This window comes from Phyllostomus hastatus, unplaced genomic scaffold (assembly GCF_019186645.2).
Source record: "Phyllostomus hastatus isolate PE091 unplaced genomic scaffold, TTU_PhHast_1.1 phas_contig_210, whole genome shotgun sequence".
Taxonomy (NCBI): Eukaryota; Metazoa; Chordata; class Mammalia; order Chiroptera; family Phyllostomidae; genus Phyllostomus; species Phyllostomus hastatus.
The window spans coordinates 12,758,548-12,774,426 of record NW_025333737.1 but is presented as its reverse complement, the minus strand read 5'-3'; the positions used below and the strand labels follow the sequence as shown (position 1 = coordinate 12,774,426).

The window sequence follows — 15,879 nt, the reverse complement described above, 5'->3', positions numbered from 1 at the left end:
TTATCACGCCTGAAAGTGCTGCTCAGGGAGGACAGCAACGACGAGCTGCAGCTGACAGGCGGGACAGCGCTCTGGGAGCCTCAGTGTCTAGCTTTCCTGTTATGAACTTTAATTCCACCGTTATTTCTCTGCTTTGCAGCTTTCTGGAGCATAATCAGTGTAACCAGGGTTACGGGATCTGGGCTGGGATTCAGGGCACAGCTCTCTCTCAGCACATTGCTCCTCTCTCCTTGGCGCTACCTAGGTGCCGCTGGGAGCAGGGAGCGGCGGGCCACTGGCGTTCGGCTGACACGCAGTGGCCTGCGCCCGGCTCTGCAGCCCCACGCTGAGACTGTGTGGCCGCCCTGCCATTTTGAGATTCTAAAATCCAAGAGCATTGAGGGCCATCTTCCAACAGATTTCAAAGGGAGAGAGAAAATGGAAAGTCAATTTCTGGCCAATGGGAAGATGAAGACAGTAATAATCACAGCAGTAACAGTTACAGCTACTGATTATTGAGTCATAAGTTACAAGGACAGCGGCTGCGGGCTGGACAGTGCATCTCTGGGGATGCTTCACCTCGGCGCTGTCTCAGCCTTCACATTTCTTGCAGGCCGAGTGCGAGCACCAAGCCAGGGCCCCGGCCCGCCACTGGCTGGTGAGTGCTCTGGAGCTTTCTTCATCCTCTGCATAGCTCTGCCATATGACAGGGCTGGAAACTTTTTCCTTAAAGGGCCAGACAGGAAATAGTTTAGGCTTTGTGTGTGTGTCGCAAGGACTCAGCCCCACCTTTGTGGCATGGACACAGCTGTAAACGACAGGTAAGTGACTGAGCATGGCTGTGTCCCCACAGAGCTGTTTGGGGCTCTGAGATGTGCATTTCACCTGCTTTTCCCATGCCATGAAATAGGATTTTTATTATTTTATAAACCTTTCTTAGAGTTCATGGGCTGTGCTAAACAGGCCAGATTGCCAACCCCTGCTGTGTGCTCTGAGAAAGAACACACTCTTTCATGAAACCGAGTCTCCGCGTGCCCCAGCGCAGGGCCTGGCAGCTGGCGAGCTGGCCTGCAGACAGCCGGCTCTGTGAGTTGTTCCATTCTGTGTCTCTGAGTCCCAGCACACTGCCTGGCACGAGGAAAGCCTCTGATAAAACGTTTGCTGAATTAAATGGAATGGATGCCAAGTCTCTAAGTAGGGCACATCCCAGGGAGGGGGCGCTCCAAATTTACCAGCGGCACTTGACTGAGAGGTTGTTTCCAGTCACCTCTGGGTGGCAGAGAAGACTGCAGGGCCCAGCGGTCCCCAGATGACGCCTTTCTCCAGCCTTCTTTTCGGGAATGAAGTTGCTGGGGTGCCGAGGGCACCGGGGCTCAGGGAGCCCTGTGGGCGTGCTGTGCCGAGCACAGCCATGAGCCCGGGGCCTTACCACTGTCTGGAAGCAGGAGTGCAGCTGCGTCAGGAAGGGGGGCTTGTCGAGCAGGGCCAAGACCCGCTTTTCCACCATGGTGCACTCCACGTCGTCGTCTTGAATCACCACGTCCTTCTTCAGGATTTTGATGGCGTAGAGTTCTTCTGTTCCCTTCCTGTCAGCCAGCATCACCTGAGAACAGATGAGAGTGGCCAGGCGTTCGTCAGGTGACAGTTCAGACAGTGCAGGCAAATGTGGAAACGTGTGGTATAAAAACAGTCATCAAGTTCCACATCACGCGCAGACTGTGAGATACTGCAGGTCACTGCACATTCAATTTCTCCTGCACTGCGTAGTTTTTAAGGCAGCAGGATCTGCACACTGTGCAGGCTGTTGCCACACGGTGGCGCTGTTGTGACCGCTAATAGAAATATGCAAATTATAGCGTTAGGGTTAAATTAGCATTTTTTCATGGGCATCCTTATAGCCAAAAAAAAGTGACTGACCTTTATATGCTTCTGACCAGTCAGGTACTAACCACAAAGAAACAGGCAGGATAGAAATCAGTTCCTGGATTTATGGTGGGATTTGGGGCCAGAAAAGCCTAATGCAGACATATAGGCTGAAGAAACCCAGTTCACTCTTGTGATTATTACATTTGCTTACTACAAGTCGACATTCAAGTTTTAGTTGTGAAAACTGCATTCAGCCAACCCTGCGGAGCACCCAGGCTGTCCTCCTGAACACCGACATGGCGGCCCAGTGACCCCTCTGGAGCTTTGTGGACACGGTTGTTTTTAATGAAATGAGAAACATGTGCAGAGAGCAGGGAAACTGGGAGGGCAGCTCTGGCAATGCAACAAAGAGCAGGATGACCCCAGCACGCCGTACAGAAGCCTGGCCACGCCACAGGCCACTGCCCTCCTTACCTTTCCGAAACTCCCCTTCCCCAGCACCATGAGGAAGTTGAAGTCAGTGAGCTTCACTCTGTCCAGGTTGTTGGAAAATCTCCGGTCTTCTGAAGGGCTGATCACTTTCTTGGCGGGGCCAAGCTTGGCTTTCTAGACAACAAACAGACAGGTGAAAACAATCAGTCATTTTTTTTCCCAGGGGAGAGATGGATAGAAAATGCTGTAACTAAGTTTGATGCCAGCTGGGAGGTGGGAGGTGGCATGAGGCGAGAAAAGAGCCCGAGATGACATCGCTGTTCATACTTGGTGGTTGCACTCCCTCTGAGGCAGCGTTTGCAAAGCTCCAAAACATTGCCTTTACCTATGAACAGACAACTCTTTAAGTAGCTAATCGAGAATCCAGTCCCGGGACCCTGGCAAGGGCAGGCTGGTTCTCACTCTGGGATGTAGACGTTAACTTCTCGGGGAGCCAGGGCTGGCCAACAGTCATCATCATAAAAGAGAGAACCTATGTGCTGATGTTTTTATTTGTAGATTTTCCAATTTAAGTTGAATCTGCAGACGGAAACTTGTACCCCTGCAAGAAGGGAGGGCCGTGTCCTCAGGAGAGGAGCTGCTTAAGTGGCAAGCTGTGGGGATGATTTATTGCTACTTTAAAAGGCAAGGTAAGAAGAACAGAGTGGTTTTTTTTGTTCCAGTCATGAGAAGAAATGGTGATACGCCGAGAATCTGGTTTCACACCTTGGAAACACGCTCCGCCCTTGGAGCCTGAAGGGCACGTGGTCAGTGAGGTGAATTACCAAAAGGAGTTTCTGTAAATTAGACCCGGGCCACACAAAGACCCAGCAGAGACCGCACCCTCATCACGGGGGAGTCAGTCTCATGTTAAAGGTGAAAAGCAAGAGGCTCAGCAGAACAGGAGAGGCAACTGGGATGACAGGGGCACATCTCAACTGTCAGCCAAGGAGGCTGTGGAGAACGGAGGACCACCCCCCCCCCCAGGGTCTGCATTCTGAAATCTGCCTGACAGTGAGGGAGCCAGTGGCTGGGCGTGTCAGCAGCTGAGAAGGCCAGGGTCCGGGGGCCTGGCTGAACCTCTGCAGCCACAGCCACAGCCCCGGGCTGCAGGGCCAAGACGCAAGCTCTGAATACATTCTCAGTGAGAGGGCGCACCCCCTCCCCACTGCGGCAGATGCTGAGCTTCGGGGCAGGAGCCAGGGCAGCCCTGAAATCGACATGGTTCCCATGAACACGGTGTAGGAGGCAAAGAAGGTGCTGGTGAGGCCTCATTCGACAACCAAAGCTCTGCAACGTCAGTTCTTAGCGCTTGGGGGTGCGGGTGGGATGGGGGACGAGTGAGCTGCTCCGTGCTAGGCTCTGCTGAAGACACTGGGCCCCCATTGCCGTCTCTGGGGCCCCAGCCCTAACACATCGGTCGGCACAGGGTGCGCACTGAGCACTTCGGCTGAATGGATAAAGAAATGAAGCCGTACTGTGTCCGTCAGAGGCTGTGGTAAGAGGAGATGCTTTTCTCCGATAAAAACAACTGGCCCTTAGGGGGTCAAACCTCACAGTTTGACCACATGCTTGGGTGAAGTGCGCACACCCAGCTAAGCAGAGACATCAGAACATGGGGAAAGATGGCCCCCACTTTCCTGCCTCAAGGCCGAAAGTATTAAATACAGCTGGACTGGACCCCTATTGGCAGTGCATGGCGGGAACCGTGGGCATTAGGGGCCCCTGGGGACACCCATGCTCGGTCAAGGTGACGCCTGAACTGCAGTGACATGTGACCTGGCCTCCCCTTTGATGGAGGATGGGAGGAATTTCCAGACAGACTTGCGAAAAAGAACCAGGACTTGGAGTCCATCAGATCCTCCCTCAACTTCAGGACCAGCCCCCATTCTCCAAAGAGCCGCCCTGGGAGTGATTCCAAGTCGAGAAACTTCCTGGTTTGCATCTAACTTTAAATGAGCAATCGGGAAATTCAAGTGTGAGGTGAGGATACTAACTAAGCCACTTTATTCTGCTCTTGTGATTTATAAAGAGAAAGAGTTATCAGAGAGAGGCACAGAGGGGTCACTTTGATGCTGTCGGGAACTCCGCAGCAACATCTGGAAAGACCCAAGCACGAGGGGCCCGTGGCTCTGGGGCACTGGGAGCAGCTGCAGCGTGTTCACCTGTGCAGCTGCCCGTGGCCGGGACCGGGTGCCCCCGACCCATCGGCAGTCCTGAACGGTGACGGCGCCCTCGGCACACCCCACTGCCACAGGCCGCGTACGAGGGACCATGGGCCAATGTGCGTGGTGGCCTCCAGAACAGAGACGGGCTTTTCCACCCAAGCACCTGTCACCTGCACAGGGGACCGTAACCCAAGAGCTCTATGGGTTTTGTGCTATGACCTCAGTCTAGTGATAGGTGCAGGGTATTCCCCACAGTCAGGCCAGAGGGATGTAAATGCAAAAAAACACTTTTGCATTTGGGCACTTCTGGACCCCACTGCAATGCGACCTTAAACTGCCGTGGATCAACCTGTGAGGCTGCGGAGGAACAGCCACAGAGAAGACCCCTGCTCACAGGACGGAGGGGCCAAGCAGCTCAGGGGGACCCCGTGCAGATCCCCTGCCAACGGGAGGGGCAGTCCTCCCTCAGTCGAGTGTGGAAAGGCTTCTCAAATCCTTGTGGCAGAACATCCCTTCTTCCCGGACTTACTGGTCTGCCATCTGGTCCCAGACAGTAGGGGCCACCCCCTTCATCTTTGTACCTTTAGACCGAGCACTTCACCGGGTATGTAACTGCACACTCACCGAATATCTCATTCACTCATTCATTCCAAAACATATGACTTCATTAAACACTGGGGCTGGCAGAATTTAAGAGGCTAAATCATAAACAGCACAGTGAACTTGTAGCCAGCCCTGGTCAGACAAGCAGTTGCCACTAGGTGGGTCCTTTCAGAGACTGGCCCCCGGGCCCTGGGTTCAGGTGGTCACACGCGAGCCTGTCTCCTTCCCACAGCAATCCCTGGCCGTCCTGGGGCAGCCACCGCCCGGGGGAGGGAGGGCGGTGAGCCACGCAGTGACCCTCCCCAGGGGGCGCGCAAGGCTGGCAGCTGGGCCAGCCAGCCGGGGGCCAGGCCCTGGGAGGGTTTCTCCGCAGGGGCCCTCCTCAGAGCAGACGTCCTGCCCGCCCCGACCCAGCCCTGATCTCTGACCAACGGGCGGCAGGGCACCTCATTCTTCGAGCGTTTCAATGAGCTGCTTGGCAACTGGTCTCCCTGTGGGCACAGACGCCCGCTCTTCCCGGCTTGCAGGTTGCTCACCTGACTCTGGCGGCCATGGATCATTCAGACTTCGCCCGGAGTGCAACTAAAACCAGCACGTGGGACGACTGGGCTGAAGCTGACGGCCGAACCACAGATGTTCCGGCGAGCCCATGCGGGCATTGGGATAAAAATAAGCCTACTGACATGCTTCACTGCAGCGACACAAACCCTGACCACACAACCCGGGGTCGGACCACGGGGCAGGGAGGACAGGGTGTCTCTGGAAGACGGACAGAACATCAGCTGGGGCTGGGGACCTAAAGCGCACAGCAGTCCCCCGGTAATGCTCCTGCCGGTAACTCTCCTGCCGATAAACCCCAGCCCTTGAGCTCCACCTCACTCATCTCCAACACTCGCGTGAGGCCCGTTGATGGAGCGCCAGGCTCGGGCAGCAGCCGCTGGGGCGGAGATCCCGGCTGCTGCACCGTGCCCCTCCAGTGAAGCCCTCCTCCACCCGTCCCCAACACAAGAGTGTGTGTGGGGGGGGAATGCCCTCTTAGCTGTGATAGTGTCTGTTAACTTCTTTAGAGAGAAGCGGCCGGAGCGTGGGGTTTGAGTTCCGACCTTACCACACACGCGGCAGGGGCAGGGGCGGGCCTCACCTCCAGCTAATTAAAATGGCATAGAAAGTTCTTAGAGAGAAACTAAAAATGGTGTTGTAAAATGGACTAAAAATGACTTCACATGCTGAAGATTTAGCACGCTGTTTTTAAAAATCGTACGAAAACTCAGCACGGCTTATTAGCTATGACGAAACACCTCGGACTTCCAGGTTCCTTGGAAGATGGCTCATCAGCACCAGGCCCAGTCTGGCATCATGCTGCCCATGGGATCCCCAGGGTGTGGGAATGACCGGCGTTCCCTGCTATCGGAATACTTACTAACAATCAGCACGCGTCTCATTGTACACAAGATACATCCTTGAAAAGCCACAACAGTGTGCAGTCACTGAAGGTGTTCCCTGCTTAAAGGACCCTGATGGTGGTGTCTCTGTAAAGCACAGCACGCAGTGAACCCCAGTAGTGCAAGCCCAGACTCTCGGGGGCTGGAGTCCTGGCGTGTAGGTGTGTGTGCCCCCGTGTCCAGGGCGCTGTCTGTGTGAACTTCGAGAGGCTCCACGTTTGGTGCACGGCTAGGGGGCTTTTCAGATTACAGCTGAGTGGTGGATGCACCAGAGGACCACGCTGCATAGCTATGATGATCAGATTGCAGGAGATATTAATTTTCTACTAGGCTGGACCATTTATTTGCAATAGCTGAAATGTGACAATCTGACTTACACGAATGGCAATTCCAAATGGCTTAACTTAATACCGTAGATACTCTGCAATGTTTAGGTTTTGCATAATGATTATATGTTAGCTCTGGGATCCGGGAAGACAGAATAAAGACACAGGGAAAGTGGGGAGTCGTAAGTCACCAGCCTCCTAATACAACAGCCCCCTGCCTAGCAATCCTTCTAAGAAGTGCCGACTTGTCTTCAGTAGGAACCCAAGCCCAGAGACGCGTCCACAGCAGGAATGCAGAGACCAGTCATTGCCAGCCTCCCAGGGGGCCTGTCCCGTAATCACCGAACCTTTGGGTAGCCCTCAGAAGAATGCTGTACTGTTTAACTCCATTCCACTATAACTGTGTCCATTCATACCTCTTCTGAGAAAGTTTCTTTGGCAATACTATATCTCTTTGCCTAACAGAAAGTACAGCTTTGAAGAATATATGTATCAAAGATGTTTGCAGATTGTAGAGAGATGAACCTGAAACAGTAGGATTCTACTTCTAAGATTCTGAGGGCAGATGGCCAACAGTGAGCAACTGTAACAGCAGATGAATACTGTGGATTTCTTCTGAACGTTTTTTCCTTTAGGTGAAAATGCTCTGTGTCCACGGCTTAGCTGAGTGACCCTGGCGATGTAACACGGAGGATGTCTCCATGCTGCTCCGTGGGTGACAGAAACAGCCATGCCATGAGTAACCAAGGACCCCAGCACAGCGCCTCACCTCTGGGGTAGCTATGTGCACATGTTCACCTGCACCCATGGTGACATTTGTTAAGAGAAATCACATGGTTTTTGGAGGCGACAACCACAAAGGAACAAGGAAGGTGTTTCAATGATCCCATTAATGGAGTAGGCCTGCGTATTTCTAACAAACCCTGAGTCACAACACTGATTACCTGCCACTCTGTCACCAGGCAACGGGTTAAGATGATGCTACTAAATGGCTGTCACAGCCTCCTGGGGAGCACAGCTGGGTAAACAGAATGCCCGCTGTTCTCTGGCCAACTTTTCATCTTCTGAGACACGCCAAGCAGGCTTCTGCCGGAAAGCCTTCGCACTTTCTGCTGTCTCCGACCCACATGGGCCCAGGCCGTCTCTGCTCCCTGCCAGCCCTTCCTGCGGCGTGTTCTCCCTCACGCCCTTCTCACTACCCGCCGTGTGCTCCTCTTTCTCCCTCCACTGGATGGGGCGCGGGAGCCTCCTCTGTTCTGGTTGCTGACGGCTCGCCAGCGCCCAGGAGCGAGCCTGGGGCGGGGCGGCTCTCCGACACCTTTACGGATGCATGAACGTGTATGCGGGGAAGGCAGTTCCTTGTAATGTAAAATGTTTTAAAATGTAGCATGATTGCTTTTATGAAATTTCTACCATAAGGCTGCTTCTTGTCATACAAATAATGTTCATTTTAGAAAATTTAACAGGCATGGACAAGTAAAAATATCTGTAATTTTATCCCTAAGAGATAACATTGTTAATATTTTGGATATTCTTCCCCCCCACCCAAAGATTTTTATTTATTTTTAGAGAGAGGAAGGGAGAGAGGAGAGAGGAGAGAGAAAACCATCGATGTGAGAAAGAAACATTGATCATTGCTTCTTCCACGTTCCCCGACTGGGGACTGAACCTGCAGCCCAGGCATGTGTCCTGACCAGAAATCGAACCGGCGACCCTTCCCTTTGGGGAACAATGCCCAGCTAACCGAGCCCCACTGGCCAGGGCTGTTGGATATTCTAGCTCTTCTTTCACATTTTCTCCTTTGACGTTGTTACAGAATTACACTGTTTGTAGCCCGCTTCACCCCTTCAGAGGGCGCGAACTTTTCGTAAGGACCCCTGTGCTGGGTGACTGCGGTGACCGCACACGGCCCCACGGCGGGCGCCCGCAGGCGATGTAACCGCTCCCCCACTGCCGGGCCTCCGGGTTGCTCCCAGCGTTCCCTGCATCCAGCCTCTCTGCACCTCCCTGATCTCCCCAGGACGGGTTTCCTGATGTGGGGTTTCTGGGGCAAGCAGGGCAGGCACTGCAAAGACGAAGGGGTGGGGTGGGGTTCCAGACAGCTCGACCAGACCGACCGCGCAAAGTCCAAGGAAAGGGAGAGGCCGCCCGACTCCTGACGGCAGGGGCTCGGCTTCTTTTAGGCCTTGTATCCGACGTCCCGATCGGGACTCCCTTTTGCTACTTGTTTGTTAGACTTGGCAGCCCGATCTGCAGCTCTAGTCTGGGGGCACGGGGCCAGGCAGCGACTGCATTGGCACCTGAGTTTTCTCTGGAGTGGGGTTCAGAGGTGAGCAGCACATCACAGGTGCGTGTCGCTCAGTCTCCCGCTGGCAACCGCAGGGGCGGCTGTTGGCCACAGACGGGTCCTTGGGGAGGGCGGGCCTGCTTGGGTACAGGTGAGGACACACGCCTACAGAACTGACTCCCCACCTGCTGCGGCACAGGGTCAGGGCAGTGCTGGGGTGGGGAGCGGCGGGGACGACAAGAATGCTGTTTCCTCTATATCGGTCCTTGAACAGGACCCTAGGTCCTCCCGCAGAGGGCCACTGCCCTGTGCCAAGGGCTGCTCCACCTGGGATGTGACCTCTAACCAACCGCACAAGGGGAGGGAGCCTTTGGGATGTGAAAGGAAGTTGGAGAGAAGCTAATCAAGGCCGCCCACCTTCCAGATGTGGAGACTGAGCCCCGGGGGTGGGAGGCTAAGTGACGAGTCTAAGTCGATTTTCCTCCCTGGGCTCTGAACCCAGAACTCTGTTCTTTGAATTCAGGGCTCATTCTCCTCTACAGAAGGTGAGAAAATGTAAGGAGTCAAATGATTACGTTTCGGGGTCTGCGAGCCAGCCCTGCTGGTTCGGTGGGAAAGCCACCCGAGTGAGCGCGTGCGTGCGTGCGTGCGTGCCGCTGCGAGCTGACGCCGCCTCGTGTTAGGGAACAGGCAGCACGTGGCCGGTGGGCTCCAGTTTGCCTAGATGATGCAGGTTCGCAAACTGTCCGTCCTCATTTGCAGTCAGATTTACACAGAACGTCTGTATTGCATTGCTAACTTACCAGAACATGAACAAAGATCCTCAAATGCACCTGAACTAAATTACTGTTCGGACTGCTCCACCATGCTGGACAGGCTGGCCAGTACTGGCCAAAGCTGCCTCGCGGCCAGCCAGCATGGGGAGTGAAGTGCTTTGTGGAGCAGAAATTTCCGGGAAACCACATTAAATCATGTTCTTAATGAGAAACATTTTTATGGACACATCCACTTATGCTGCTGCCACTGTGGAAACAAATTCACAGGAAGCCGGCGGGCCTCTGTTGTCATGGCAACTGAGCCTCACTCTGAGAGGGCAAAGGGGGGACCTGGGACGTAGTGTCTGCCCAAAGTGGAAAACAGAGGGTTCGGTTCTTCTCAGGCCGAGGATTCTACACCTCAGCTGTTCCGCTGGGTTGTCCTTCCACCAGCCTAGCTTTCCCCACCTCCAGAGGTGGCCGGTGAGTGTCAACACACGTCCTCCTGGGCTGGCTGACGGTAGTCCCTGGGCTGCAGGAGTGTGGCCAGTCTCGCCTGCTACACTGGCCCGGGGCAGGCTGCTGCTCTGAGTCCTGCCCGGCTGCTGAGAGCCCAGACGTATGGGAGGATGCCGGGACCGAGAGCACCATCTGAGTTTTCCCATCTGCAGAAGACTGTCTTCCTCTCCCCGACCACACCATTGGTCCACCTCCCAGAAAGGCCCGAGTGAGCAGGCCCGGCTGTGGCACATCGCGGTCAGAGTGTTTGGGCACTCAGTGATTTTTTGAATCCTCTGTCCTTTCCCTGCAGGAATGCTCCCCTTTGGAATTTGCACCGCAATGGCTTTGTGAGTCGGCTGTGGCAGGATCAGAAGCCACACGAACTCACAGATGCTACCAAAGTAAATGGTTTTCCTGACAGCCAACAACACTGCTCAGAAGTGGGGACTTCTCTGCCCTGAGAAAGCAGAGTGTATGAGATGGGCTGCAGCCCGTGCAGGCCAGAATAGGCTGCAGGAGCCACCCAGACCCGGAGAAACCCTGATGTCTTGACTTTTCAGCACCCTGGCAAGTCCCTAAGACCACGGGGCAATTGGGAGCACAGAGGTAATCCCCCCTTCACATCCATCAAAAAGCAGAGATGCAGGCACAAGTCCATTGCTATCCCATGAACAGGCTTTCATGGACTCTTTTATTTGCAGATCTTTGCTGCCCTCTTGTGGTATGTTTTCAAAACAGATTGCACTTTGAGCCCGGACCTTGTAGCAGAAACCTGCCTAAGGTTCACCAGTCTGGTCCACAGAGGTCAGGTTCCCGTAAGTGCTGCAAAACGGCACAGACAATGCAGAAATTCCATCTTTCCAGCTGCACCTTCATGGGAGAGGGCTCCAATCTCCAACAGGACGGCTGGGCCTCGGCATAATGCCAGTGGAGTGTGGACTGACTCCAGAGGTGTGTTTTGGGATCCCTAGGAGTTTTCTTCCTAGAAATCAGCAAGCCCCCAACCAGACGCATCTCTGTGTCTCCCGAATCTAACCTTCGATGGGGCCCAGGCCTCGCCAGTTACAGGTACAAGGAGCAGGGGAAGGGCGGCAGTGAGGGCTTCCAGGGGCCTGGGGTGGCCTGAGAAACACTGAGCAATTTCAGAAGTGATAAGAAACGATGATAGTCCCATGAGGGCAGAATTCAATAAAAAAAGCCACCATTGGGGACATTCAACTGAAGCTAAATGATCACAGAATGGCATCTCCTGAATTAAAAAAAAAAGCCACTGGCAATAAAGCCCAGATCCCTGGGAAACGTTCTAGACACTTCTCCCCATCACTGCGTGGCTGCCACAGGGGAGGTGGGCAGACTGGGCACCTGGCAAAGAAGGATCCAAACTTAACCCACACAGAGGTAGAAACAGGAAAAAAAATCCTTTCCCTCAAATGCTGATTACTTTTCCTCAATTACTCAATTTAAGGTTTTTAGAAATGTCTCCAATTGACAGCAGCTAGCATTCTGAAAGCAGGGCCGATGGCAATTAAATTTAGCATAATCAAAATTTACATAATCGTTGATTTCATCCTATCTTCACTGAGTGTTTTAAAGCCACACGAGTTTTTAAAAACAAGGGACCTAATTATAGCTCAATGGGACACCTGCTTCCAAGGCTGGCGGCAGCTGCACTGTTTTGGGTGGTTCCTGGGCCCCTGCGGCAGTGGGCTGACAGGGAAGCTGGGGGCGGGGGTAGGGTGGGGTGGGGTGAGGTGAGGGAGGCCACTGCTGAAGAGCATAGGAGTTCAAGTCCAGCAGACATGGACTGGAGTGCCAACTACGGCACTGTCAACTTCTCCAAGGCCTCAGTTTCTTTATCTGTAAAATGGACTATAGTTCCTCACCTCCTCCTGTGCAGAGCTTTTCCTTCCTGCAGCGACAGGGGTGCAGTCAGAGCCCAGTAGCTGATGCCAGGCCAGGGCCTCAGAAGAGAGGCTCAGCCTTGGCTGGATCTCAGTGGATTGAGGGACAGCCTACGGACCGAAGGGTTGCCAGTTCGATTCCCTGTGAGGGCACATGCCTGGGTTGCAGGCCAGGTCCCCAGTAGGGGGCGCATGAGAGGCAACCACACACATTGATGTTTCTTTCCCTCTTTCCCCGTCCCTATCCATCTCTCTAAAAACAAATAAATATCATCTTTTAAAAAATTAAAAAAAAAAGAAGAGAGATTCCTCCTGGAGGAAGCAAAGGGATGGCAAGTAGGACCTGGCACAAACGAACCTGGGGGGCCCCCTGCTGGCCAAGAGAGTCCACAGTGTTCGCTGTGAGAGTCCGCCTCAGGGGTGGGAGGACGGGGGACAGGATGTTCCCGGCCTCAGAAGCAGATGGGGGGATGCCACAGACCAAGGAAAGGCCAGTAAAATGTATAAAATAACTCAACGGCTGTGCTCTCAGAGGAACCACAAGCTGCGGGGCCTGGGGAATGTGGGTCACGGAAGGAGCGCCCCTAGTGAGAAACGAGGCCACGGCTGCCCCCTTTCCCCAAAGCTGTCAGTTCCGGGCAAGAGCCACCCACAGCCGCTGCCAGGAGTCAGGAAGACAGTCTTTCCGGCACCTTCCTTTCCAGCCTGTCAGCCGAGAGAACCGGCCCCTGGGGAGCAGCAGTGGACTGATCGCTGGCAACTCTGTTTTCAGAACAAGCTGCAAGGTGAAGGCTGGCCCACGAACGAGGGAGCAATGCCACTTTCGGAAGAGGTGTGTGTTGGGGGGTGGGGTGGGGATGGCGCTCCGTTTTCACTGCACGGGCCAGGGCGACCTTCCACCACGCAGGTGACGTTTTCCCTCTCAGGCAGAATAACCTGTGTTTCTCGCCGGAACACCCACAGACAGAAGCACAGGGAATGTCAGAAACACGCGCCCACAAACAGCCTGTCACATGGGGGGCTTTGCTGACTCGAGAACTCTTGACCCTGTTCTTAAATGACCTGAGGACGTCCTCCCTGGATGCAGCGGGCGGGGCAGGCGGGGTCACTGCTCCTGGCTGACGGAGCCCATGGGTGGTTCAGAGAGCAGGACGAAGGGTCCGCTTCATGTGGGTGACAGCTTCTCAGACGACGGCAGGGCACAGGGGCACTTCCACGAGGGAGGGCAGCGACGGGTGAGACGTGGGGGAGTGCTGAGTGTGACGGCGGCAGCAGACACTCATCTGGACGGCGCGGTTCGGGGCACCTTCTGCGGTCACTGTTCAGTCCTCGCGACAACCCCCGCAGGGAGGCGCTTTGACTGTCCCCATTTCAGAGATGGGGAAACTGAGGTAAAAGAGGTGAGCTATGTGGCCAATGCTATGAGGTGGCGGAGCTGGGGTCTGAATTTGACCTTCACTGTGCTGTTTCCTTGGACTGACGAGGTGAGAGCCAGGCTGCCCCGCAGGCCAGGGGACAGGACAGTCCTTCGGGAGAGGGGACGGCCCCTCGCCAGTCGGGAGGAGCTGCGGTTTCCCAGCAGGAGGGACCCAGAGCGGCAGAGGCTTTGCCCAAATCCTTTCCTCTTTCCCCCTCCTCTATGTCCCGTTCCAGCCCCACCTGGTTCTGCACCAGCACCGCGACAGGGAAACACAGCCCTGTAGTAATACGTGTGCTTTTCTCCCTGGAATAACAAAGTTTCCAACCAGATAACAAAGACGGAAACACGCTGTGCGGGCACGGCACAACCCACGGGGGAAGGACGTCAGGGTCACCGCTGGGACCCGAGGACCCAAGGTGGTGGGTTTGCTTCATCAGAGCAGAGTGGCCTCTGAGCGACCAGCAAGGACACGCTCACTCTGAGGCAGTGGGAGCTGCCACTCGCCCGGTGCTCAGGGCAGCCCCCGAGTGAACACACGCACCATGGGGCTGGGGTTCCACGGCAAACGCCCGGAGGGAGTGACAACAACACACTCAGTCTCCCAACACTGAGGTTTTCACACGCAACCATCACCACGCTCCGCGAGACCCGTGAAACCTCCAAGAGTATTTTTTTTCTTTCCCATTTCCAATAACTCTGGGTCACTAATCTCTTGTGGCCCCTCCAGGGGACCCACTGCAATGTCAGATACAAGTTCTGGAGACGAGAGATTTCCTGAACATTATTTCCTGGATGTTGTCTTCACACGATGCTCTTCAAGGAGCGTTCCATGTAGATTCTAGCTTAGAGGAGGGGGTGGAATTTCCCCTGGCTGGTCCCCCACCCAAGTACTCGAGTGTTTAAATTTTCCACTCGGTTCCAACATGAATGTGCTGTAACAGTCTAGAGCCGGTTTCCGTGACCAACAAAAGCAGCATGCGGAGGGCACCGCTGGCACGTGGCCCTAACCGGCCCCCAAAGAGAGCAGTGTTGTTGGAAACGACAATAGACCAGAGTTTAAAATAACTGACACGCAAGTGGCAGAGCTCCATCGGAGAACTCAGGGAGAGAATGGCTGATTAGGTTATGACCGTTAAGTGAGCTGGGAAGAAACTAAAAAGTGAGAGAAAATGAAATATAGCACGTTGTATTAAGCCAGGCATGAAGAAGGTGGGGACAGTTTGAGGGGTTCAGCCCGTGTGTGTTACCCTGTACCCCCACATAAGCGCAGACATGCAGGGTGCAGGGTAAGTGCCCATGTGGGCTGCACGCTCAGGTCGCTGCGTGCCTATGTAAAATTGCAAATGTGGTTAGGCATACACAGTGACAGAAGGAGGAAGATGGGTTGTCAATTTAAAGACACACTTTTTCTGTTCATTGGATGCTTTCTGATCAGACCTGACCTTATCGTTAAGTACTCAGAGGAGATATTCCAACATTTCCTGGTACAACTGTAAACGGACCTCGTCTGAAGAGAGGGGAGGCCTGGTGTGTTCTCCAGGTGACTGGCACACAGGCATCTTCCCCACTGGGGGGCTGTGGCCTCGGGACAGGGGCACACAGACTGGGACACAGGTGGGCATGGGGTTCGAGCTCCCGGAACACACAGTGCATCTTTAAGCGTGGACGGCGTGGCCGGGGCTCAGGCTTGGGAGCCACACAAACCAGGGTGGACATTTTTGTGGAAGGAAAGGTGGCAGAGGATGGAGTGTTAGCAGAACCACCTTTAAGAAGTGGCCGTGGCAGCCCTGTGAGAGACAGGGGAAGGAGAAAACTGCTAGGTTAGTAGGGGAAATGCTAGGCATGCAGGAAAACGATTAGCACCGTGAGAAAATAAAGATGGAGAACCACAGGCCACCAGTCACATTTACGATGCAGACAGGAAGCCCTGGCTGGGTAGCTCAGTTGGTTAGAGTGTTGTTCCGATACGCCAAGGTTGTGGGTTTGATCCCCAGTCAGGGCACATGTGAGAACGAACCAAAGATTGCATAAAAAAGTGCAACAACACATCGGCGAGTCTCTCTCCCCTCCTTCCTCTCTTTCTCTAAAAATAATCAATAAATACAATGCATGGAAAGCATGGGATGAGACAGGAGGCAACCCCTTCGATGAGCACCAGCC

The 15,879-nt window shown here is 54.3% G+C and overlaps 1 protein-coding gene across 1 annotated transcript in view; it reads right to left on the bottom strand.

Moving 5' to 3' along the window:
* PRKCA (protein kinase C alpha) overlaps positions 1-15,879 on the bottom strand; it is a 356,477-nt gene that overhangs the window by 47,955 nt on the left and 292,643 nt on the right. Inside the window, exons 9-10 of the mRNA XM_045837292.1 lie at positions 2,320-2,451; positions 1,409-1,582 (exon numbers count right to left, since the gene is read on the bottom strand). Coding sequence (XP_045693248.1) covers positions 1,409-1,582; positions 2,320-2,451 — 306 coding nt within the window. The remainder of the gene's footprint in view (positions 1-1,408; positions 1,583-2,319; positions 2,452-15,879) is intronic.